Raw genomic sequence first — 25,110 nt, 5'->3', positions numbered from 1 at the left:
GGGAGGACAAACTGAGATGAAGGCAGCGTGGGCTGCTTTTCCTCCTGCTTTTCATGCAGAGCAACCAGATCTCTGGGACAAACTCCCCAAGCCTCTGGCTTGATGGCACATATACAAAATATTTTGCACATGCATTTTCTAACTGCAAAGCAATTGAGGAACTGCAGGGTTTGTGCAGCATTCTTCTAGAAATATGAAAACCTCACATACCGATCCAGTAAAACACATTGCTGTCAACTCTTTTCCTACATGAACAAAACCTACTGGCAGCTGAGCTGGTATCTCCCATCTCCTGAGGTTCTGTTTTGAGACTGACACGGCAAGCAGCTAGCAAGGGCCTACACAGAAAATAGTTTCTCTGGAAGCTGAGTGTTTTTCTGTGGAACCTGCATAGAACTTGCCAGATTGCTTCTCTCATTACCAACAAATGCGATGATTCTCTCTGTTGTTTGGAATTTTTTAAATTTTTGCAGCTCGCTGTTTCTGCCTCTCCTCTATCAGAGGAATCTCCCTGTAAGCAAGCTGAGGACAGGCAGTTCCTGCTGACCAGTGCGTGCTCACAATTCACTGCAAGACAAACCTGGGCACCATGCACCCAACCAGCTCCTTGCACACCCCTGCTGACCACGTGTGTATGATCTGAATTGGAATACAATACAGTAAGTCTTCTTGTTTCCTCATCTTGAAAGAGCAATGTTCAACCCATTGGACCATAAGGGTCAGAGCCACCTACAGCACAAAGAGCATCCTCTGGCTCCAGGGCACTCAGGGCTGCCTTTGTGCTGCCCCACTCAGCCGCAGCTGCAAGGATCTCACCTGCAGGAAGATTGACAGATGAGAACCCAGGAGGCTCTAATTAGTTCTGGAAGAAAAAGTGCCATCAAGCAATTTCTGAGATGCATTCAACATAAACATTGCTGTGGTGTTCTCTGTCCACTTCACTGGGAGCAGGGAAAGGCTCTGCCATTTCTTTCAGGACGTAATACAGCCCAGTTTTACTGAAACTCAAACTTCCATTAAAATAGAGATGTTCCAAAATAGCTATTTTTATTTGTAAAGCTAGTGGAGGGTTTGGATAGCTGCTTCCCATCAATTTTAATGGAAAATTGAGCATATGGATTCTCTGACATCTGCACAATCTGCTTTATTTTTCCATGAATACTTCAACTACAAACTTATAAATTCCCCACATTTTCTACCTAACATCAGTTAGAATAACGCTATTTTATACAGCTGAAAATCTTAGATAAAAGTATATTTAAGCAACTGCATCTGAAAAACTTACAGCACGTCTAACAGCCACCTGATTTTTTTTTTTTGCAATTAAAATATTGAAAATAAGAATATATGTTCTTTTGCTAAAAATCCCAATTCACATAAAATATCCATTATCTCAATATTTATTTGCACTCTAACAGTTTCTGTCTCTACGCAAGGATGTGAACTTTTCAAATGACAACAGAGTGGCATTCATGCTCTGAAATCCTAAAATATATTTAGCAAAGATGTTTAATAATAGCTCTTTGGTTAAAGCACTTCCTCTGCATATTAAAAAGCCTATTACCAGCTTACATAATGCAAAGCCATGGCAGAAAAATGAACTGTGATTACAGCGGGCGTTGCGTGATTCCATCCCTGCGTGCAGCTTTAAGACACCGGTGATGAAAGCAGAAGCGACAACCGCACTTCTCGGCTGCCCAAGGCCCAAATGCAGGACACAGACCCCGAACTCGGGGCTCAAGAAAAGACTGTTGGATGCTCAGGGTTATGTCTGATACGTTCTTTAACATAACATCACTTTCTCTTCAGTGCTGTGAGATGGGTTACTGCTTCTGAGGCATGGCATACGCGCCAAGCAGCAGGCAGAGATCTAAGGGGAAGGATGGAACAGGACAGCTTGAAGCCAGTAATAAAGCAGTGTTCTTTCTATAGTGTTTCCCAGCTGAAAAAATTATTAAATTTCTCTGCAAACACCACAAAACTTCCTGCTGCTGAAGCAGAGAATTGCCACCTCCGTTTCACCCCAAGGGGGAGACTTCAACAACTTCCCAAAGCCACAGAGATCCGCATGAGGTGGGAATGGAGACTGCTGAACAACGCCTCTCCAACAACAGGCCTCGTAAATGGCTCCCTTCATGAAATAAAGCAGTTCAGTGGAGCTATCCACACTAAGGAGCAAGCATGTTGAACCCTATTCAGAATATAGCATGCAAAGAAAACCAAATTTGGCACTGTGTAACAGCAACAGCTCAAAATAAACTTCCACAAGTGCCCTCAAAAGCAGAACCCGGCTCCTGAGAAGTTCAGTCTTTGCTGTAACTGATCTGTAAGAGCCAACACAATGACAAAATCTCTTACAGACACAGAGCTGGCCAAGCACCCCAGCAGCGAGCAGCAGCACTGCAGGCTGCTGGGCAACAAAGGGCCACTGAAACACAGGTGCTCAGGCTCAGTTTTGCTTGGCATTCTTCTGAAGAACCTCAGCCTCACGTGAACTCTGCGTGCTCTTTCCACAGAAGTTCTGTAATTCTTATATACAAATAGGTGACTAGGAGAAACAGCCTTTGCAAGTGCTATGAAAATGCATGTGGTTTCAAACTCTCCCAAGTACAGTTACATGTCATGCACCTTACCGCAAACACAGCTCACAGAAAAACAAAACACAACGATCAACAAAGGGCTGTGCAGGAAATGAAACTTAGTTCCCATCAGAACAGCTGTGACACTGAGAGCCAAACACTATTAGATGATGAAACTGTCCATTTTCTCTCTGACTAAGCTGGTTCCTCTCTGTGCCAGCAACAACCTGAAAGCCATTCAAGGGAGCAAACAAACCTAAAAGATCCAAGCAGGTATGGGAGCGCTTTGTAGGTAAGTATGCAACAGCAGTCAAACCCAACTCTCTTCCTATGGGAGCTGCAAGTTAAGCTGGTACATTGCACGCTGAGCCCAAATTGGTTGTACTTCACCTTACTTGCAGACAGCACTTGTTTGGAACTGCCAGGTGTGGTCCAGCTCCAGGTGGGGGATCAGATGTGTCAAGAGCACTGCATGAAACTGCACATCTCCTGCAGCGGGGTGCCTTAGTAAGAACTCTCTGTTTTAAGCATAAGTACATCAGTCGCAGCCAAAATTTGCTCCATTCAAACCCCAAACTGATCCAATTGCAAAGAGCAGCAGTAACAGCCTGGCTAACACCCAAGAGTGGGCACAACCTCACAGAGCAGCAACAGAAACGCAGGCAGATCCCGCCCAGCTGCTTGGAGGAGCATGCCTCAGAAGAGAAGAGAACACAGCACCTTCCTGCAGTGAGCAGCACCACACCAGGGCAGCATGAACACGAGCTGGTAAACACGAGCCCGCAGTCTCGATCTTGATCTTATCAGCATCTCTGTTTTCTGAGCTGAACCGAGAGGGGCAGCAGGTGACAGGGCAGGAAATTAGCTCGGTGCTTTACTTAATTGGTTCCCTCCTCACATGGCAACACTTCTCTCGGCTGTTAGAAACACACACAAAAGAAAGGTGCTAGAGAAAGAGCTACAACTCAAGGCTCCATCATAAGGGGAAAAAAAAAAAACACATAAATCCCCTTTCTACTATTACTACAACTTCACCGCTTTTCCCATCCCTTACCAAAACTAACTGGGGGCTTCAGAAAAGCAGGCTTTCCTGCCTGAGCTGCCTGCATTGCACTGTTAGCTGACTTTCATGGCAAGAGGGTCCACCTGACTGAGATCCATAACTCTGGAACATATTAGGCCCAACACTGCTGAAGTGAGGACCTGGCCGCAGGTCAAAGCCCACGCAGGTCCCTGCACACACAGCCATGCAGCCCCAGGAGCTGATGGCTGCTGTTGGCAGCCAGGGAGGCACTGGGTTAAAACGCTCCTTCTTGGGAGCTGTGGTTCCATTCTACCAGTCTGTAGCAGTGAGGATGTCAAACACATTCACATATTTCCAGGATGCACCACACATCATGATGTGAATGCTAGTCCCCTCTTTTTCGCAGCAGAGAAGCGTGGATGTCCTTGCCTGGGGTGGCCTGCTGCTTTCAGAGCTCTCCTCCCCGCACAGAGGGGGATGTGTTTCACAGAAGGTTGTTTTGTTGTTTTCAATTTTTTTCTGTCACTGCAATGACAGAAAGCAGCCACAAAAGCCATCAGCTGAGCTTGCTGCTGACCCGGGCACTGTGATGGATGGAGCCCTACAACCCCCAAGCTTTTACTTACAAAATGCATTTTCATAGATAGGAAGACACTGGTCAAAAACACCACAAATTCTCCACATGTAGCAAAACAAACAGAATTTCTGATCACAGTCTTAATGGCTTTTACTCCACCTTTGAAAACCAAATTTGAAAATGTAATGAATAGAAGATGTTTTTGTTGTTTATTTGGACATTTGTCAGGGTCAGGAGTTCGCAGTGTTTGTTCTGGAGACAGCAGAGCACAGCCCTGAGCAGCAACAGAGCCAGGAGAAAGGTATTCGCTTTCACAGAGCTGCACTGCCACCTCCTCCTAAAGCACTCTGATGGAGCCTAAAGCCTTTTTTCAAAAGCTTCTGCATGTACACATCTGCTGATTTGCTCAGAATTCTATCCAATCTCAGGAGTTAGCTACTGAAAAATACCTCCGAGATTATGACAAATAACGAAACTGCATCAATTTCCTCAACGCTTTCCATAAAGTGCCCATATAAAGCCAAGCCTCACGCTCACTAGTGACCACCAAGTCCATACATCTCAGCTCCCAAACGCCCCATGCAGATGTTTCATATCCCATGCTGCACATGCAGCATCCCAAGATGCACTTCTTTGTGCATTTCACTACAAGTAGCACATTTTGTCATTATTGCTCAAATTCCTACTAGGTTCAACAAAGCCTCGTACCAACCAGGAAGGAACTCCATGATCGCTGCTCTCGCTAAGCAAATAATTCTAACAGCCTCTTTCTGTCCCTCAGCCCAACGTAATGGCAGGCAGACAATGCTGCAGCACTGTGACTGCTGGATTACCTGTAAGCAACTCCTCTGGGCAATCTGTTTCAACAGCTATAAATCTTTCTTTCAGAAAGGACTGTTTTATTACTGCAAGTACACACGGAACAGACTGACCTCAACCTGAAGCCAGGTGACAGCTGTTTCCAAAACTGCAATCTGTTTATTGACATGAAACAAGAAAAGGGATATAAACAACTGCTGATGCCTATGACGGCTCAACGTGACACTTGGGACTTCCCTAGTTCGTATAGCTAGAAGCCAATTAATTTTATTTCACATGCAAATGGTGCTATAAAGTAGGGCAAAAATCAATTCATTGAAATGTACCGGCATAAAACACAAAGCAAATACTTCCAAAATCACTTCACATGCTTTTATTTGGAGTCCTTGTCTTGCATTCCTTCTAGCAGGGAATTAGAAGTTCAGAACCACTCAGCTGTGTCTATTCAAGAAACACCACACAAAGTCACACGGCACAGTGAATTTCAGATGTTTTCTCATCTCTGGTGCTATCAGTAACACATGAGTTATCTCACACTGTGGCAGCTGGGCAGATCAGAGAGAACTTCCTAAATTTAGCTATTCAATAGGTCCCACTGTGTGCAGAAGTCCTCAGACAACCACTGTGCTTACACTGTGCTCTGTATCGCTTTAAAGTTGGATAAGAATGTTCTAACAGAATCAGGGGAGCACACTGCAAACAAGAGCAGAACAAAACCAATTTCCTACACATTTCTTTCTGTCCTTACCTTTCCTTCCCAGGTTCCTCCACGCACTCACTGACAATCCTGCTAGGGAATGCCTATTCCTTACTTTGTGTGCAAGAACCATTATTAGCCAGCTGCCTACAGGCAGAACATACACCACTGAGTTCCATCTGCCTCTCCCTGGCTGGAGCCATGCACACTCCTTTGTCTTCCGGCTCTCAGGACTGACTTCATATAACTCACACCAACATAATGTCACTGGAGAGTTCTAATCCTGTGATGAAGCCAGACTGCAATTGGACAGTGGGGCTTATGGTTTATTTAGAGCAAAGGCAGACGTAGGTGGGGGCAAAAGGACAACACATCAGCATCAGATTTCAGACAGACAGACTGAAAAGCTGCTGTTTCATGTGAGTTGGGACATGCCAGGTGCATGTGTTTGAACAGAAGCCACGATTCCCACGGCACGCAGGGACAACTCCTCTGCCAAGAAGGGGGAGGAATTCTCAGCCAAAGAGGGGGATCTAATGGGTCAGGAACCACACAGTTGTTTTAAACAAATCCTCATGTAATCAGTTACGAGGCTGCTTATTTTGCAAAGCAGCACATGCATGACTAGACAGGTGTATGTGCATAGGGAAGACCTGCTGAGTTCTGTGCCAAACATTTCCCCTTCCTAAAGAGCATCTTAAAATATCGCAGCTGGGGTACTCTCATGCTGAAAAGCAGCACTTGGCATTGTTCTCTCAAATACTTGGCTGCAGGCTGGAACTTCTCCAGGGCCACTCCTCACTCACATGAAGAAAACAGTGCTTGGAAATATTTTAACCTGCTGAAGTCTGTATATACTGTGTATATAGCTCACTGTTTGGCTATAAATACTTGGTAAGACTTAAGAGAGCAAAACTACAAACAGTTTATGATGAAGTTATACATTCAGTCTGAGGTCAAATGCAGTATCCAAGGCAGTTGAGTTATAAAGAAGCAACTGAGCAAGGTTTCCCATCTTCCTGCTTTAGGATCATGCCCCCCTTGGGTGAAAGGCAATATCTGAATGTTTACGTTATTCACCTCAAAACACTGGACATGAAGAAAAAAAATATGAATAGCTCTTTAGAGAACATCTTATTTGAATTTGGAGCTTACCGTCCCACTGAGGTACCATCCCAACACTTTCAGCCCAACTTTATCAGAGCAGCATGCTGTGATGATATTAGGCATGCAGACAGCAATAACTACTCATTGTGCCATACAAACCTATTTAAAACCACTATCACCCACTGGCTATTAGCAGTTGGCTTCTGCACGGCCTTTCTTGGACATGCAAACTGCTGAACAGACATTTCCTCGTCGCATGCAATCTGTACAGATAGGCCTGTAAAGCTAGTCTGACCACAGGAGATTAATAGCTTTAGCCAAATAATGTGGTAACCATGTGAACGATGAGCTGTCCCAGCATGTTTGCAAGTCTCCCAGCAAGGTTCAACAGGCTCTATCTGCATCTTGTTGCCAGGAGACACAACATGGCCACGAACAAAGCAAAGCCAGGTTCACTGACCACCAGCCAGCAACACCAGGAGCCACGCAGCACCTGACCCTCAGTGCTCAAGAGGTGAGCAGGGTCTTCAGGCAAGAGCTGACTTGTGTTGCCTCTTGCACAAGGCACAGAAAAGCACTTCCCCTCAGCTCAAAACCTAGTTTGAAACCACACTAAGTCTTAAGGCATATCTGCTTCAGTGTCTGAAGTAAGCAGCTCTGCTCTTAAAAAAAGAGTCACTTCCCGGTTCTCACTGATGTTTATACAGAAACATGAAGCTCTCTGAAGGGATGGAACATGCAAGAGTTACAGAACTTATCTATTTATCATTCCATGAGAGGATATTCTAAGTTTGCAACAATGTTCCTGTGTTGCAGCAGGACACGATGTTACAGCACCGACTTAAGCAACGATCTTCACAATGTCTCCTAAGAGCAGGAAGAAGAAAGAGCAGGAGCCACTTCAGCTCAGGGTACTGGAGCTGCCCCTGCCTCACAGCACACCGCAGGCTGACTGCAGCACAGCAGCTGTGCCCTGATCCAGCACGCCCGCCGTGCCCGAGATCGTGCTGTTTCTCTGACTTCATCCGTGGTAACAGAACGTAACGTGTCTGGCAACAACTCTGAGTTTCTTCCTGACCAGTTCAGACAGAAACTCGGTGTACCAAGAGGCCAAACTACTCACCAGCCTGGAAACCTGCAAAAGAAGTGTAAAGGAGGACAGCATGGCTCAGCCAGCTTCACAAGCAGCGATCCGATGACTAAGCAATTACGAAGCACTGTTCCTTCTAAGATTAATCATTCAGGACTCCATCACTGAGAACAGGCAGATCACAGGTATAGCGATGGATTCTGTGGATACATGCTAAAAAAGAGGCTAACGAAAAACAATTCTGCTTATTTGTGCAAAGCTCAAATTTAAACTGCTTGCAGGAGCTTGTCTTAGTCCTTTGTTTGATGTTTTCTGTTTACAGAAACCTTTTAAAATAATTGAAAAAAATGGAAGCACACATTCTAAAATATGGTGAATTTTATCTGCTAGACAGTTACAAGATTTTATTCTATGCTTAATTAGATTGGCATCTTTTTTCCAGGACAGAAAGGATGAATTTGCAAGTTGAGTTGTGGTACCTAACCCAATGTCCAGTTAGGTAAATGTAAAGGCTCACGGACACTTGGTGCATTACACTGGGTCTCTGACACCCAACTGGAAATCTCTACATAGTAAATGCAAATCAAATAATCCCGCCCTAACACACCAAGGAAGAAAGGATATTTCTGTGGTAGTGCAAGGAAGAAGAGGCAACAAGAACAAATCCACAAGAACATGGATGGCAAAGACAAATCTGATGTTTCTGCTACAAAGATATGGAAGCATCACTTTGAATTTCAACTGCCGCTGGAAAAAGTTGCACTGGGCTTACAGAGTGCAGCAGGTGCAGACGAGGGATGAGAACTGTGTGTTGTTATTTCCCCTAGAAAAAGAAAGTATTCGGAACTCAAGTCTATACCCTGAACTCACATAACATAGACTACGTAGACCTGATGAATTCGTAAATGTCAGCACTCCCTACTACTATTCAAAAGGAAACCTGTGTTATAAAAGATTAAGTAGTTTTGGTTTTGATCTCGGGGTGCAGGATCAAGTCTAAATCGATAGCAAACATCTTTTATATTTCCCTGGTTATCTACTCCCTTTCTGAGATTAGAAAATAGTACTATGTGCAGAGGAAATAAGAACTTCTAATACAGTTCAGCATTCTTGGATCACAACACTTAACTGGATCAGCATTTCTGAATGCGCTACTTATGTGGTTCTTACTGAATCAGCTGAAACCTCACTCTGTTATCAACCACATGGAAGTCTCACAAAGAATCACAGAATGGATTGGGTTGGAAGGGACCCCAAGGATCATCAAGTTTCAATCTTCCTGCCATAGAAACTTAATGCAGTACCAACATAAGTTCAGTTACTTAGCATGTCATTATGAAGACTGTTCAGAGTGCATACAGTCAGCCTAGAGTCACTGTGACAGAAAGCACTGCAGTACCACTCCTGTTTCAATCACTGCAAAGGCTCATTCACACCGCTATGTTTTCTAATATAGAGAAGAGACTCACTGGGAACATAAAGAACAAGTACAGTGTTGCACAACAGTCTCTGCCAAAATGTTTTCTTATTTCTTCTGCTTCAGAGAACACTTCCCAATTGCTAAACATCAGTTTTAACAGGCATGGAATCATTTTCTGTCTGTGGCAAACTTCTTAAATATCAAGGCAACATCACGATAGGGTTTGGAAAACCCTTGTACACAAAATACCAGAACAAAGAATGCACATTCTGTCATATTTCTGCACCACTGCTTGGCGAAGCACCCTTGGATTTGCAAATAATTAACCTAATCCATCACCTACCGATACTTCACTTTGATCCTATCATTGTCAGGGTTGCAGTACAGTCTTTCCAGATGCTCCTGGGAATCATTGCTCACGCTCTGCCAACTCTGGGTTGCTGTCCTTCTCACCTGCCAGTGATAGGGCAACACCGTGTGATGTTTTGGACAATCATTGCCATAAACACAAGCGCCCTGGAGAAAATCAACACAGATTTCTATTCCATCTTCCTGATGGGTGTGATATTGCAGCTGGTTCAAAAGCTCAAATACCAGATCAAGTGAAGCTTCCTCACTTTTATCCTGGAATATTCCAGCACTGAATTTATTGCTTGAGTTTAGAGTGTATTGCATCGGACAGCTATTCTCTTGGAATAAGCCAGTTGTGTAGCTTTCCAGAAGCTTGCTTGGGAACAAAGGACATGCAGCACCATCACTAGAAGATGGGTGCAAAGGGCGATCCTGGAACGATTCATTACTAGTGTCAGCAGCAGTTCCAGGAGCAGTTTCTGATGAGAAGCTTTGCTCTCCTGACTGCACCTCCTGCTCAGGATGCCCAGGTACAGGATGAGCTCCCAGCAATTGACTCTGCATGTCTGGAGCTGTTGGAACCAGCACAGTCACATTACTTTCTGGCTGGGGACAAGAAGTACTGAGTTCCAGAGCCTTTTTCACAGCAGGTTCACACAAATCACCATGATCCCCTCCTTGTCCTCGAGGCACAAAAACTCTATCCAAGGTCCCAGATCCCAGCAAACTGGTAAAGATTGGCCGCAAAGCCCGGAGAGTTTGCGTGTCCAGTCTCTTCTGCACTTGCTGTTTCTTCTTGAAGCAAGGCTTCACTGGTGGAATCTTTTCAGACAGTCTTATCTGAGGAGGAAAGTCCTCTGAAGGAGGGCGCTTCATTCCTGGGCAGTGAGCCTGCGGCGCAATACACGCTGGCTTTGCTTCGGTGTCCATCACAGTCTTTGCTCTCCAAATCACTTTCAAATGTCCCAGAGCCTCACCAGGATCAATCTAGGGCAGAAAGGAAAACAAGACAGTTAATCTCTCTAATTGCTCATGGTTGACATGAACAAGATCACCCCTGGAGAGGATTTCAAGCCAGCAACAGCAAACTCCTCCCCTCTCTGTGACTGTGGGTAGCCCCTAGGCACGTAAAGCATGAAACCAGCTAAACTCAGGCTAATTAATCCCAAACACACACTCATCGTCTTCTCACATGAAATCTCAGAGACACTCAGGCACGCACACACAGTCCCCAGAGGGGGGGCAGGAAAGGGGGATGGTGTGATTCTTTCCTTCCTGCAACGATGCTTAATAATAAACAGCACTTTAGCTCATCATATTGCACAAAAGTGAGCTCTGCATTGCTCAGTTTCACATCTCCCTCACTCGCACACCTGAGAACTGCCCAGGGCTGGCCGCTCCCCCCACTCACACACCCGGCTCCTGACTCACAGCACACTGCACCCGGTCACCCTGCAGTGACACACCACTCTCCTCCCACCTCGCCAAGCAGAGCTCAGGCTGGGCAGGGACAGAAACTAAGGCTGATGCTTACTCACCAACAGAGACAAATTCAATTAGCCCTAAGATGAAAACTAATTTTTTTCCTAACATATAAACGAGTGGTATGTCTCTTAAGTCACCAGAAAGCAAGCTGCATGCCTTTTAATCAGCAATCTAGCAATATTTGATTACATTTAATTAAACCCTCCATGCCCGTCACCTCAGAGCTTGGAGTGGAACCCATTAGGGATTACTTCATGGTAAATGCAATCCAAGCAAAGTCACTTCTCATTTCAAACCAAAATCTCAGAACCAGATAAGATCTGGCCATCATTTCTTACTACCAAGGATCCACTTTGGAAATTCTCTCACCAAGTCTTCCTTATTTTGGAACGTTCATCTAAGAGGCTTTCGCATTACCCTGGGAAACAGCACTGCCAAGACCGCCAGGAAAAAGAAAGCAGTTGGACTACTCATTCCTATTTTTAAACTTAAAGCAATCGGTGTATTTGTCTGCCAGGAAAAGCAAGCTTGCAAATTATTGGGATCTCTCTTACTCCTCCCCAGCTACAGTGGGCAACGGGCTTCCTAAGCCACCGGCAGTACCCTCAGCTTTCATGCAACCCCAAGCCCTGCCCAGCTCGGCAGCCCCTGCTGTGCGAGGTAAGAGCCTGGGCAGCTCTCCAGTTCTATCTCTGTGCTGCTCCTGTACTGTTAGCGCTCAGTTGACTACTTTGCTGTTCATGTTTCACCCTTACAGAACTGCCTAGCTGCACAGAGCAGAATCCCCCAGCAGCTCCAAAAATAGAAAGGAGTGGGCATACTGAACAGCAGAACTCACTGGTGTTTCTATTTCAGCGTTTTTACATCGTTCATTCGATGCTATTTAGAAACAACCTCAGCAACCGCCAAGCGCAACGCTATATTTGCACAATGTATTTCAATAGAAAAAGATCTCCCGGTATGAGATATCAGCCCTAAGCGCTGCCACGAGCCGCACTCCCTCCCTCCCCCCCCCCTCGCTGAAGAAAGCCAACGCGAAGCTCCCAGAGTCAAGTAAGGGACACCGACCGACCCCAACACACTGCACACCGAACTGCTCCCCAACCTACCGACGGACCGCAGGTCCTGTGTGCACAACCAGCCTGCTGCAGAGGGCAAGGAAAAAAAAAAAAAAAAGAACAGTAAAAATTTAAAAAGGAAAGAAAAAAAAGAAAAAAAAAAAAAGCAGGCTGCTACGGTCGGCCGCTGTTAACAGCGCTCCCAGCCACAGAGCGACCGCTCGGAGCAGCAGCAGGCGGGCGGCGGGCCGTGCAGGCGGCGAGCCGTGCAGCGGCGCGGGCTCCGGGCAGGCGCATGGCAGCCCCGGCAGCGCTCCGCAGCTCCGCTCCGCTCCTCTGCCCCGCGCCCGCTCGGCCCGCACACTTAAATAGCGCTTCCCGAGGGCAGCTGCGCGGGGCGGAGCTGGGCACCGCCTGTGTCGGGAAGGGGCCCGCCCCGGGCGGCTCGGCGAGGCTCCGGAACAGAACTGCCGGCTGCTGCCAGCCCCCCGCGTTACCGCCTCGGAACCAACAGCCCGCACTAAAACCAACCGGAGCTCCCGACCTTACCGAACTTCCTAGTTTGGCTCGCTCTAAGAGCACTCCTTCGTGACTGAGAGATGATGTGCACTATACCCCCCATCCTGAGCCTAACTCTGCACCGCTCCAGCGCAGAGCTGCGGCACCCAGGCCCGGCCCACCCACCGCTTCAAGGGACCTGCTGCAAAAGCGATCGTAATGAACTGGAGTGAGTTCCTGTCTATTTACACAGCGCAGCATAGAGATGGAAGGCGTTACGAGCGTAGCTAACTTTCCTTTGTCCAAAAGCCAGCAGCATGCTGTCATCTTCCGCCAGGCGGCTGTGCGTGTGTGAGTGCACGGGGCAGCCCAGCTGCGGGTGCTGTAGGCTGAGGCAGCCCGTGCTGCTTGCTGCATGGCAGCAGGACGTGCCCTATGCTCATACAGCCTCACAGCTCCTTAGCACCACTGACCTGACCACACAGATCCACCTTCAGCAGGGGAAAGAGAGCTAAATGACGCTCAAATGGATGGCGATGGAACACCTATCACGGTGTTTGCCATGGTGCTTTTCTCTTCAATAAAGCCAGACCTCCATTCCTTTTGTACATACATGCTCAACAACTTTGTAGCATTAAGTATCCAAAGAACACAGGCATCTGGAAAGAAGCTGTCAGCTCATAAGGTGACATCAGGAATTAAGTCCATTTGGAAAATGCTGCACAGATGCATTTATAATGCGCCAGTGCTACAAAGAAATTACAGCACTCAGCTCCACACAGTCAGAGCTGACTGCTCACAGAGTGACACAACAGAGGCTGAGGAAAGCAGGCATCTGTACCTACAGGAGCTGGAAACAAATTTTCAGCCCTAATTGAGCCCTGAGTGTCTGAAACATCAGGCAGGCACAGCCCTGCACTGCCCGGGCACAGCGAGAGTTTAGTAAACGCAGTGACTGGCAATGCGTCATACCCTCACCCTGTGAGAGAGAACTGGATGCACGCTTGCTTCTTGTTTTCTATTACAGGGGCAGAAATTATCTGTTTGGAATGGCTGATTTCATGCATGAGATATAAATAACGCACCCGGCTGAACAACACGCCACGATACGCACAACTCCCACTGCGGAGGGCGGGAGGATGGCACCAAGACAGGAGGAGGCTGCAATCTTTCTCCATGCAAATGTATAATTAAAGGAAACAGATCACGGCACGGCAGCAGATCACGAAGCTGTTTCTGAGGCTATCCCACCCAAATGCATAAAGCAAGCAACCGTGACCACCAGGAAAGCGTGACCTCATTTTTAAATACATGTTTAAATTTTAAGCAAGAGCTTTCATTATTTCTCTCAAATGGTAGAGTGCATTGAAGTGAATGCAGTCATTTACAACTGTGACTTGCAGATAACATAGCTGTCAGGAGGCACACATCACCTATTTGCTAAGAAGCAAAATGTCTTCACTTAAAGGTTCATAAAGTGGCTTTCAGCCCACTGAAAAAAACAAGGCCCTCCTTTTCAACCCGAGTCCTTGCACAATGGACATTTTTAGCTTCATAAAAACACACTGCCTTACATCAACTGCCCATTTCTGATGCTAACCATGAAGTCAGCACACATTGATGGAAATGAAGGATGCTGCAGAACAAGGCCCACAGAAGCTGTGCTGTACCTTCTCAGTTCCTCAGAAGCCACACATCCCAAGGACATCTCGCTTACTCAGTTGCTTTGAGCATTTTAAAGTAAGAGAGCAGAAGAGGGAGGAATAGGCACTGCCATAAGCTCTTTAAGTTTTAGCTCAGTGTATTTCTGTCAGATAAAGCAGCAAAGAAGAAAGCTATTATATTCTTCATTGTCTTTCACAACTTCCCTCCACGCCAGCAAGTTTAGGAGCAGCATATCCCACTGCTTCAAATCAGACAAGGGCTCCCACATAACCCAATTATTAGAGAGGCCCAGCAATTCAAGTCTGAGCTCTCACCACTCACTGTATTCCACATGTCCTCGGATGCCTCCACCTCACAAACCGGCTGTTCACGACCTTGGTTAGGCTGCTCCAACAGAGTGCTCCCCTGAAGGTATGTAGTATGGAAGAACTGCTGAGAAACAACTGGATGTGGCTCTGGGCAGCTTGGCCTGGTGGTTGGTGACCCTGCACATAGCAGGAGGGTTGGAACTAGATGATCACTGTGGTCCTTTTCAATCCAGGCCACTCTGTGATTCTATGACTTTTCAAATAGCTTTTCATAGGAAATTGTTTTTGAAGCAATAGTAAAAATAAATAAATAAATAAATGGGTGGGAGCAAAACCAATGTATGGAGCAACATATTTTAAAATCTTTTCCTCCTGGTACTTTATAACCAGCAAAAAAGTGAATGCAGTGAAGTTACTTCCCTGCCTAAACTACATATCTAATCTGTCAAAAAAATTTCCAACACATTTACACTTTTGTTTTTTCCACTGTGGTGCAGGTGATCACTGAAACTACTGGAAAGAGTAGTTATGTGGTGCTATGGGGCACATACCTTCCTGGGAGTCCCCAGCACAGCCTTTCAGAAAGTAAGGCAGCTGTTTCCAGAAAAGGTGAATCAAGGTCATCGTGCAAAACAGCCAGTGCTGCAAGATCTCTTTTCACTGATAGCATGATAAGTCAGTACTCACAAAACCACTGCTATCGTGCTGAGATCTTTGCTACTCACAGAATTCGCAAGACTGAAATTCAAGTTTACAGAAAGGTGAGTTGGCTGGAAGTTACCTTATTTTAAGATTACTTACAATATTGTGGTTAGGTGGCCTTTATGAATTTCAAGGAAAGACAAGTCTTCTGAGCAAGATGCTTAGAAATACCATCCCAGCATATTCTGCGCATGCACAATACAAACAATCCACTCTGCTTTACACAACAAATGAAAAGAAGGAGAAAAGAATCAGGTTGACTTCAGAGGTACCCGAGTTTCCTCCAACAACTTCTTTATCTTTTCTCCTACATAACCAACCACTACATCAATTTTCTACTAAAAATGGTTTACAACACTAATTTTCCACTACCTACAGGTAAAGAAATCAGTATGTACTAATGCTAGATAAAACACTGAAATCTGTTGTTCTGGGCTTTTTCATTAATATTACACTCTTATCTGCTCTAACAGCTAAGCAAAAATACAGAATGAATCATAGCCAAGTTAAGCAACAAGCTACTGACAATGGGAAGGACACAGGTCCCTTGTCTCATACTGCAGCACCTGACATACTGGATCAGCCATTCAGCACTCCAATGTCCAACTAAGCATAGCAGTGTATACACTCCTTTCTTTGCTGTGCAGCAGCATGCACAAACGTTGAAAATAAGATGAAAGAACTGTTCTTAAACATTAGTATTTGCATACAAAATTGACTACAGTTAGCATACATTTTGTTAGTAGAAACAGTAGATTTCTGCCTTTATACAGCTAAATTGATGCCAATCTATTAATGTTTAATGGCACAGAGCAAAAGATGTACATTTATTATATGAAAATCAGTACGAAACTCAATTCAATTGTACAGCTAATTTTTATTGTAATGCCTAAAAAATACCTAAATAGACAGTTCCTGCCCATACCAGTCCTTGTGGAAATCTGCTAATTGCCTTCAAACTAAATCTCAAGCCTATCTTTGTTCTGTCACAGACATGTGCCAGTAAGTCAGGTTATTCAAATACCAAGGAAAAAGAAATGTCAGTGATGCAGATTATTATCATCATATATTTTTTTTTTAAATTAACAGAAGGAAAAAGGAAATTTCTGATCAGTTTTCCATTATTGAGATGTGTGGACTCTTCTTTTTTGCAGGAACTGTGCAATAGTCCATTTTTCATCACATCCTCTGCCAACAGACTTAGGCTATGAGAGGCAGATGCCTTTTTCCTTTCTTACAAGTTGTACAAACAAGGCATTTTGACTTTGAGTACATTTCTATTGATCCTGTTAATTCCAGAACCAGCTATTATAATTATGGGTTGTTGTTGTTGTTGTTTTTCAGAACTAAAAAGAGTACTCAATGTGTTTATATGGAGGTGAAATAATGCAAGCCAGCTTTCACTGAAAAAGAATGAAAAAGAGGAGGGCAGTGAAGGTTCAGCACCTGTAACCCAGTAGCCTTTGCTGGAGTGACACCTAGTGGCTGCATCTCACTTACCAAAACAGGGAGAGAAATTGATTGCGAAGTCCAAACATGTTGAGATGAAACACCCTATTAAATTAAAGCCTAGAAATGCTCAGGAATGACCAAAGGTTGGCCGGGTTGATACATGCATTGCTCTACATCAGATGGAGAGCCTTCTGAGAGCAGCAAATGCTTCATCCCGCAGCCCAAGGCAGCAGCTGGAACCCAACTTTGCTCAGAGGTGCCAGAGCTGTGGACTCACCACATTCATTACTATCTGTAAATGACATATTTTGCATCTAGGCCCAACTTTCATATTTGCAGATAGCAATAATAAATATATATATAAACATATTTGACTCAAATTCACCTTATTTTAATAACTTGTACTGGAAATCAGAAGTTTTAAAAACACACCATTCTCTGTTTCTCTTACTTAATAGACGCTGCAAGTTTGGTAAAACCAGCTTTTCACAGGGGAAAAGAATCCTGTAAAGCACATATGATCATCACCATGCTTTCAGTTATTCTGCTGACCATCAGATAAAATTATCTCTATAAGGGATGATTCATACACTTAGACGGTGCAATTCAAAAAAAAAAGGGTCATTTTCCTGGTAAGTGTCTTACAGTTAATCATTTCTGAAGAGATATCTTATTATCTCAGCACTGCAGTCTCAAAGGAAGGGACACAGCACTTTGGTCTACACATCCAGCAAAACATTTTAGTATTTTTAGTACATCTTAAGCGTAAGTTTTGTTAAGAGTTCCTGTCTATATTACAAAACAACAAGTAATTTTAGCACAAAATAGAAACAGATATCAGTTGTACAAGTCAAGAGTCTCCCATGAAGTTGCTGTTCTTGCTGGAGGCTTTTGTCTGCAGCTCTATCACCTGAAGCTGTACCAGTTTGAAAAAGCAAATTAATGATGCTTCAAAACTTAGACAACAGCCCTTATTCTTGAATAGCATGTATTGAACATGTGCAGGAGATTGTCCCTGAATTAATAACATGCAATACTTTTGAGTATGCTGAAAAGAAAACAAGGGCATAAATAGCATGTTGTGACTGGAACCTAATGCTTTTCATGAGTATAAACAGCACTCCTTGGAGACATGCCCTTAGTGCCTAGTTAAACTTCCTTGCTTACCCACAAAGAAAAAGGTATCCATTCATATTACAGTCTGGGGAGACAAACTGGGACATTCAACTGGAGAAAGCATCTATTCAGTTTTAAAGCTGATTTAGATACATGAATTAATACATAAAATGACAGAAAATGTAAGCAATGGGGACATTCTCATTGGGTTTCCATACATGGTTGAAGCGGTGCACCCTCTTGTGGAAGTCTCCTGAATTAGTACAATCATCCCACATATAGATGTGGGTGGCAGGGCTTTGTTTCTTCACTAGATCGACGCCAATTTAAACTAAGGAGAATAAAAATGCTCCTTTATAATCCAGTGTTGGTCAGTTACCATTTCAACGCTTCCAAAATTAAAGCTACTTCCAGCAGAAATATGTAGGCAGCTTACTATCTACACATCAACAGTAGCCATTCTTCAACCAGAAGTTCAGCAAATTGTAAAGACACACCTGGAAAGCAGCAACACAAACATCATCTCATACCTGGCAAAACCAGACAGCACTTCATTTTGTACAGACCACTATAGTGCAGTGGGTATTACTATGATGAGTTTGAGATGCACAAGGCTATTGTGTGCTATACACAACTGCAAATAACCTGCAGTGGAGTAGACATAAATACCCCCTTTTATTCATGCATCCAAACACAAGTGCTTTAGGAGCCATCAGCACATGGGTGGCCAACTCTTGTGGCTATACTTTATAGGCTAAGATTCCCCCACGGCTAAGATCCACAATGGGAAACCCCAGAGATAACTCACAGGAGGGAAGTGACACCAGCCACCATGAGACCCTCCTATGCTGCTGAAGGATGAAGCAGCAGTGGGTGTTTGACACATTTAAGACCCAGAAATCCCACCTGGCCAACTTTCTCCCACTAACTGGAATTCAGAGTGCTGAACTAGACCAGCAGAACCCCATTGCAGATCACTCAATACATTCTTTATGTGGGGAATACATCTGACTGTTTACAGTCTGCATGCAGTTAGAGACACAAGATGACCACCCCTTATTTAAGTGGCTGTCCCTGGTCACCTAGCACACTTCATGCAAAATACACAATACAGAGGCAGCAACTAAAGGGATGGTTACAGATGTTGCTATGTAGCCTGTAACAAACCTGGGCCCTGGGCCAATGCTCCACTGCCTCAATCACACCTTTCACTCATTTCGCTCTGCTAGGGCATGCCAGTTGCCTTCCATATACGAAGCACATTTTGTAGGTCTGCATCTATTAAAGGCTCATTCCTGCAAATTTCTCAGCCTCCCCTAGTGCAGCTCTAGTGCCAAAGCAGTAACAACACAGCTCACAGGCTTAATTTCATCCTGCAATTCCACCACCCATACAAAAGCCTCCAGCACCTCCACATGCAGAGACACTCCCACAGCTACATGTCTGGAAGAGTCCTTTTGAGTGGGTGGAAGTCACACATCCCAGTGCACACCAAGTGACTGCCCATGCTAGGGTCACATTTGGCTGGAGCACATCCATGTGCAGTATCAAGCTGCACAGCCTCCAGAGCAACCGAAACAGGGGATTTTGTGCTCAATCAGAACACAAGCCCAGGATATGCTAAAGGATTAAGTAAAATACTGTGATTTTGTATTTCCTGCTTTCAAAAAAGCTTTAACTTGGATTATGTGCAGGACATACCTTCTGATCTCAAAGCAACATGGAAAACAGATCATGATGTTAGAGAAATAGATGCCCTAAATCTTTAATATTAGGTTAATTCTTACCTGTATAACTTAGTTATTTGTCAAATACTGCATTCAATATTGCTTTTCCAAGGTGTCAATTCCATGAAGTACCTGAGAAAAATGCTGACTAAGCAAGCCCTCCCAAGAACCTACTTACAGACATTATTACATTCATCTGGTCCACAAGCAGAAAAGTCTACCAATCAAAGCTTGAAAAACATTTAACAGAGGAAACTAGAACAGATGAGATCATTTCAAGACACCAAAAATGGGTCAGTGCTACACTGAGCTCCCTTCAGTTACAGAAGGGCCACAGAAATTCTGCAGGTTTTGAGCTGCAAGTTCAAGACTGCCCCTCCAGCTGTGCAACAGCTGTGCTGGTTTGGGGGCTGTGCTCCAAACCACACCCTGGAATTGTCTGCCTGAAAAGTAATACAGCCAAGTTAGAGGTTCAATTGTAAACCTGTTATTTTACAAAAAGGTTAAAAAAAAAAAAAGCACAGCACAGAGAACAAAAATGCTTTTCATCCACCTGTACCACACAGATAGCAGAACTGCTCGGTTCATGCTCATCCTGTATGTTTAATTTAGTTACCAATTAACAAGCACTGAGGAGGAAAGAAGCACAGAAAGAAATTGGTCCAGATTTCTTCTAGCCAGAATGAGGAGAATACACTACTGAGAAGTGCAACAAGCAGCTGCAAGCTGTCACAGACCCTTCAGTCCACATACTGCAAAGAAGGGCTCTTAATTTGAGGAAGACAGACAACCTCCCCAAATGTAACAATATGCACCACTGGTGCTTTAAAAAGAACACCAGAAAAAGCCTCCAAATGTGCAAGCATCAGGGAACAACATAAAAGAAATAAGACTCTTCCAGAAGATAGCTGTATACATTTCTGTCTCACATTCTGTAACTGGCTGGAACAAACAACCCTAAAATATCAGGTATTTCTGCACATTTACTCTGATAAAGACATGTTATAAAAGCAAGGAACAGAGAGGGCGTATCAAAGTCCCTGCTGAGAACATTTGTTGTTACAGGTTTTTGTTTAGGGTGTGCACTGTAATTGCACATAGCACACAATGTTCTGTTACTTTTACAAATGCAAGTTGTACAACAACACAGAGATCAAGCCATAATCACCAACAGGGTGACATGTATTTTAGCGATAAGCACTATTTTGTGGCTCTCAGAGAGGATTATTGCCAGTATCTCTTTTTTGATACCACCATCATTGTTGGGATGTGAGAGCAGTCAGCACCCAGAAAGAGACATGCCTTTGTCTGAAGGGTTTTCAGAGTTCTTCTATTACACAGGTTGTCAGCTACCATGGCAACTAACAACAGAGCAATTCACTGAACCATAAATACTGGAATGTCCCAGTAGTAACACTGAAAGACAGCAAAACTGGTCCTATTTGGTCTGTTCATACATTATGTATTAATTTTTCCACAGGTTTTGTTACCTAAAAAAACACAGTTATTGAGAGCCTTTAAATTAGAAGGACTGCATTATGCATCAAGCTGTAAAAGTCTGTAATCTTTTCAGCAGAGCTATGCCAAGAAAGAACCATCACTCAAAGTAATACAGAATTTTCCATAAGCTTGAGAACTATTATTTACAGTAACCTGTTACTTGCAGAAACAATTTCTGTGTGTTCCCAAGGGTTTAGGTAGGCAGAGCTGGGAAATCACAATCAGAACTTGACAGAAAGGTCACTTCACACCACATGAAGAACACAGCACACATAGTTCAAAAGAACTCTGACACAAGATTCTGTAATAAACAAATCTGATGGAATGCAGAATTATTTCCCCTTGTAAAACAATTTAACAACAACAATTTAAGTAACACGTTGAGTACACTGCTTTCATTTCCCTTAGATACAGATAGGCCCTAAGACAGAGGGCATTGGATATGGAAGCACAGCTAAACGACCTCTGCTATCAGCCCACACACTGCCCAGACAACGATGACATCCTAGGTATTTAGGCACTGAACTTTGGCCAGAACACCACCACTTCACTGTAGCTGAATTTCCTACTGACTGGAAAGACTTCTACAAGGACCATACAGCCCTTCAGCCCTAGGGTATCTATTTCTAGCACTGCTGTAGTGATGAACAGGGCCCCAGCAAAAGCTTTCTGGCTCTGCTCTTTACCCACCTCAAGTTGTTCTGTGCTATCTCACAGGAATTTGCCCTTCTGCACCTTCAGGATTCTCATATGATTTTGGCACCTAAAGGAAGAGATGACAAATTCATCATCAGAGAAAAAACCTAAAAATACATCATGGATTCATTAGTGCTGCTGTCTCATGCTTTTCTCCTCATGCTACCTAAGCAAACAAACTACCAGAATCTAATAAATACATGCTTTTTTAAATGTACAATGACCAATAGAACCTTGCTAAAAACAGGCTTATTTATTATTTAACACCTGCTATCAGGAGTCTGCTTTCCAATCCAACACAAACATGTTTTTGAGTTGCTCAGACCAATAGAGACAAAATAGAACAAATCCTGCTGGGAAATGCCACTGCACTCATTTCAAGCTGTCATCTTGGTCTAGCTCGGAGTTCAAGAGAAACCATGAGAAAAGTAACGATAAATCTTTTATTTCCACAATACTTATCACTACTTCTGTTTCATTATGAAATTTATAAGAAACATAAGTTAAAGAGTTCAGAGAATTAAAATTAGAAGTTTTGCTCTTGAGTCAAGAAGCCATTGTTCCTCTGGTGTGAAGTCTTACGAGCCCAATGGCTTGTGAATGAGGGTTCAGACAAAATGCAGTAAGCACAACGCAGATTCAGTCACTTAAAAACTGAGTTGCTTTGACAGAAATCTGCATATCCCCAATTTATTTTTGGGGATGCAAGTATGACATACTCAGATTGAATATATGAAGCTTCAGTGACTGTTTCATGGGACGCAGCATTCTGCCCAAAGCTACAGCCTGTCAGTGCCAAGGCTTTAAAAAAAAAAAAAAAGCAAAGCACTCATTTATTTCTTCAAGAAAACCTTTCAGCATTCTACTGCTCAAAACAATGTCATACTTCATCTTAATGGAGAGACAGATGATCACCTGGCAGACTTTGTTCCAAAATGATTGCATCCTTCCCACGTAAACCCAATCTTAGACCAATAAGACTTAATTACATTCACCACAACACAAATTTACGCAGATGAGTGAAAGAGAAAACTGCAAGAACACAGGCAACAAGCTGGAACTTTAAAACAATCTCACACTTCATCTTTCCTATGGTTTCCAACTACTCTAAGCAATCCTAACAAAGGTACCTTAATAAGAAAATTCTTATGACTTGTAACACTATCAAACAGCAGTGCTACTTAGTATATATTTAGCTTCCAACCCTTTTACAAAGTAAACAAGATTGAACTCCACTCCCAAAGACACAGGGCATTACAAACAGAGACAATAAAAGGGTTACAAAGGTACCCACTTATTTCATATAACAGATTCCTGTAGCAATTGGACAGATCAATACCACGGGAAAGGCATTACAACGAAGGTGAGAGTATGGAAGGACCAGCACCACAGAAAGGTGCTACAAAGGAAGGGAAGAAGATTGCTCACCTGTATCAGAAGATCCTAGGGTTACAGAGGAAAGCTTCATCAAGGAAGGATCTCCAGAAAGAGAACTTCCCCCAGTGGCAGTCAGCCCTTAAATGTGGTCTAAGAGAGGTGCAGTCAGGCTCCACCCCTTCTGGTCACACCACTGAATTGCCTTCACCTGTGCTCCCAGGGCTCACCAGGTCATAGAATCACCAAGGTTGGAAAAGACCTAAAAGATCATCCAGTCCAACCGTTCACCTATTACCAATAGCTTCCACTAAACCATGTCCCTCAAGACCATATCCAGTCTTTCCTTGAACACCCCCAGAGTCGGTGACTCCACCACCTCCCTGGGCAGTCCATTCCAGTGCCTGACCACCCTTTCTGAAAAGTAATACTTCCTAATGTCCAGCTTGAATCTCCCCTGCCGTAGCTTGAAACCATTCCCTCTGGTCCTATCACTAATGACACCAGAGAAGAGGCCAACCCCCTGCTCACTACAACCTCCCTTCAGGAAGTTAAAGAGAGCAACGAGGTCTCCCCTGAGCCTCCTCCCCAGGTGCTCCATCAGTGGTTCAGACTGTGACTCAACAGTTACCATACCACACTCATCCAAAATAAAGAAATCTGTGAAAGGCAGGCACATTTACAAGCCCAGCTAAATATATATATGCAGATTTAAGTGCTTAAAGACCTTGAAGCAACAATCCACTAAAATACCTCTGATGACCCATATAAATTCCACAGAGAAAATTATTTCATTAGAAGTCTGAATTCCTCTTCGTTATTTTTAAATGCGTTTCATATTTTTTCCACTCTTAGATAGCCACAGAAATACTTATAAATTAAAGAGATACAGCTGAAATAGTATTATAATCCCATCAGGTGTAGGAGCAATCACCAATTATTCAACAGCATTCAAAGCACCTAAGAATAACAATGCCTAAAGTCAGTACCCACACAGAGCTCTACGTGCTGGCCAGCTGCAGCTACAGGGAGATGCCCCACTCATGAGTCCCATAGGCCACAGCTCCAGGCAATAGAATACAGATAGCTGTTAAGTAACCTGTGACACAGGGCTGTCTGCAAGCTCCTCCTCTGGCAAGAGCTAACAGGTAAAAACCTGGCCGTGGGCAGTTTCTTCTCCTCAGGGGATGGAAAGCCATCTGGAGAAACCTAAATAGGATGAGCAATGGGCTCAGGGGAACCTCATGGAGCTTGACAAAGCCAAGTGCAAGGTCTCACACCTGAATCATGGCAACTCCCATTACACATACAAGCCAGGAGACAAAAGGATAGAGCGCAGACCTGCCAAAAAGGACCTGAGGGTACTTGGCAAGCTGGCAATGAGCCAGCAGTGTCCCTTCACAGGCCAGAAAGCCAACTGTACCCTGGACTCCTTCACAGGAAACATGGCCAGCAGGTCAGGAAGGTGATTCTGCCATTCTGCTCTGTGCTGAGACCTCACCTGGACTACTGCATCCAGACAAGGAGTCCTCAGCACAGGAGAGGTTGACCTGTTGGAGTGTGTCCTGAGGGGGGCCATAGAAATGATCCCAGAGATGGAACACCTCTGCTACAAGGACAGGCTGAGAGCTGAGGCTGTGCAGCCTGGAGAGGAGAAGGCTCCAGGAGACCTGAGAGCAGCCTGTCAGTACTTAAAGGGGCTGTAAGAAAGAGCTTCTGGATGTCCCCATTCATTGCAGGGAAAGTTGAATGACAGCCTTTAAAGGTCCCTTCCAACTCATATGACTCTACAACAGCAAGGGGGTAAATGAAAAGGCAAAACTGGTCCATGTACAGAGCAGAGGGGTCAGGCCCAGCACTGCTGC

At 44.2% G+C, this 25,110-nt stretch overlaps 1 protein-coding gene across 4 annotated transcripts in view; it reads right to left on the bottom strand.

The window, feature by feature from the left end:
- The window catches only part of TIPARP (TCDD inducible poly(ADP-ribose) polymerase), a 34,462-nt gene that overhangs the window by 8,444 nt on the left and 908 nt on the right, over positions 1-25,110 (bottom strand). Inside the window, exons 3-4 of one of the 4 annotated variants that reach the window (XM_031603669.2) lie at positions 21,866-21,938; positions 9,657-10,651 (exon numbers count right to left, since the gene is read on the bottom strand). In XM_031603669.2, coding sequence (XP_031459529.2) covers positions 9,657-10,594 — 938 coding nt within the window. In that variant the 5' untranslated portion in view covers positions 10,595-10,651; positions 21,866-21,938. Of the gene's footprint in view, positions 1-9,656; positions 10,652-12,258; positions 12,569-12,756; positions 13,031-21,865; positions 21,939-25,110 lie in introns of those variants that run through there. The other 3 variants (XM_090147595.1, XM_031603668.2, XM_031603671.2) reach the window with 3 other exon arrangements.

The sequence above is a fragment of the Phasianus colchicus genome, chromosome 10, assembly GCF_987193195.1.
Source record: "Phasianus colchicus chromosome 10, bPhaCol1.hap1.1, whole genome shotgun sequence".
NCBI lineage: Eukaryota > Metazoa > Chordata > Aves > Galliformes > Phasianidae > Phasianus > Phasianus colchicus.
This window is presented reverse-complemented; position numbering and strand designations above follow the sequence as displayed.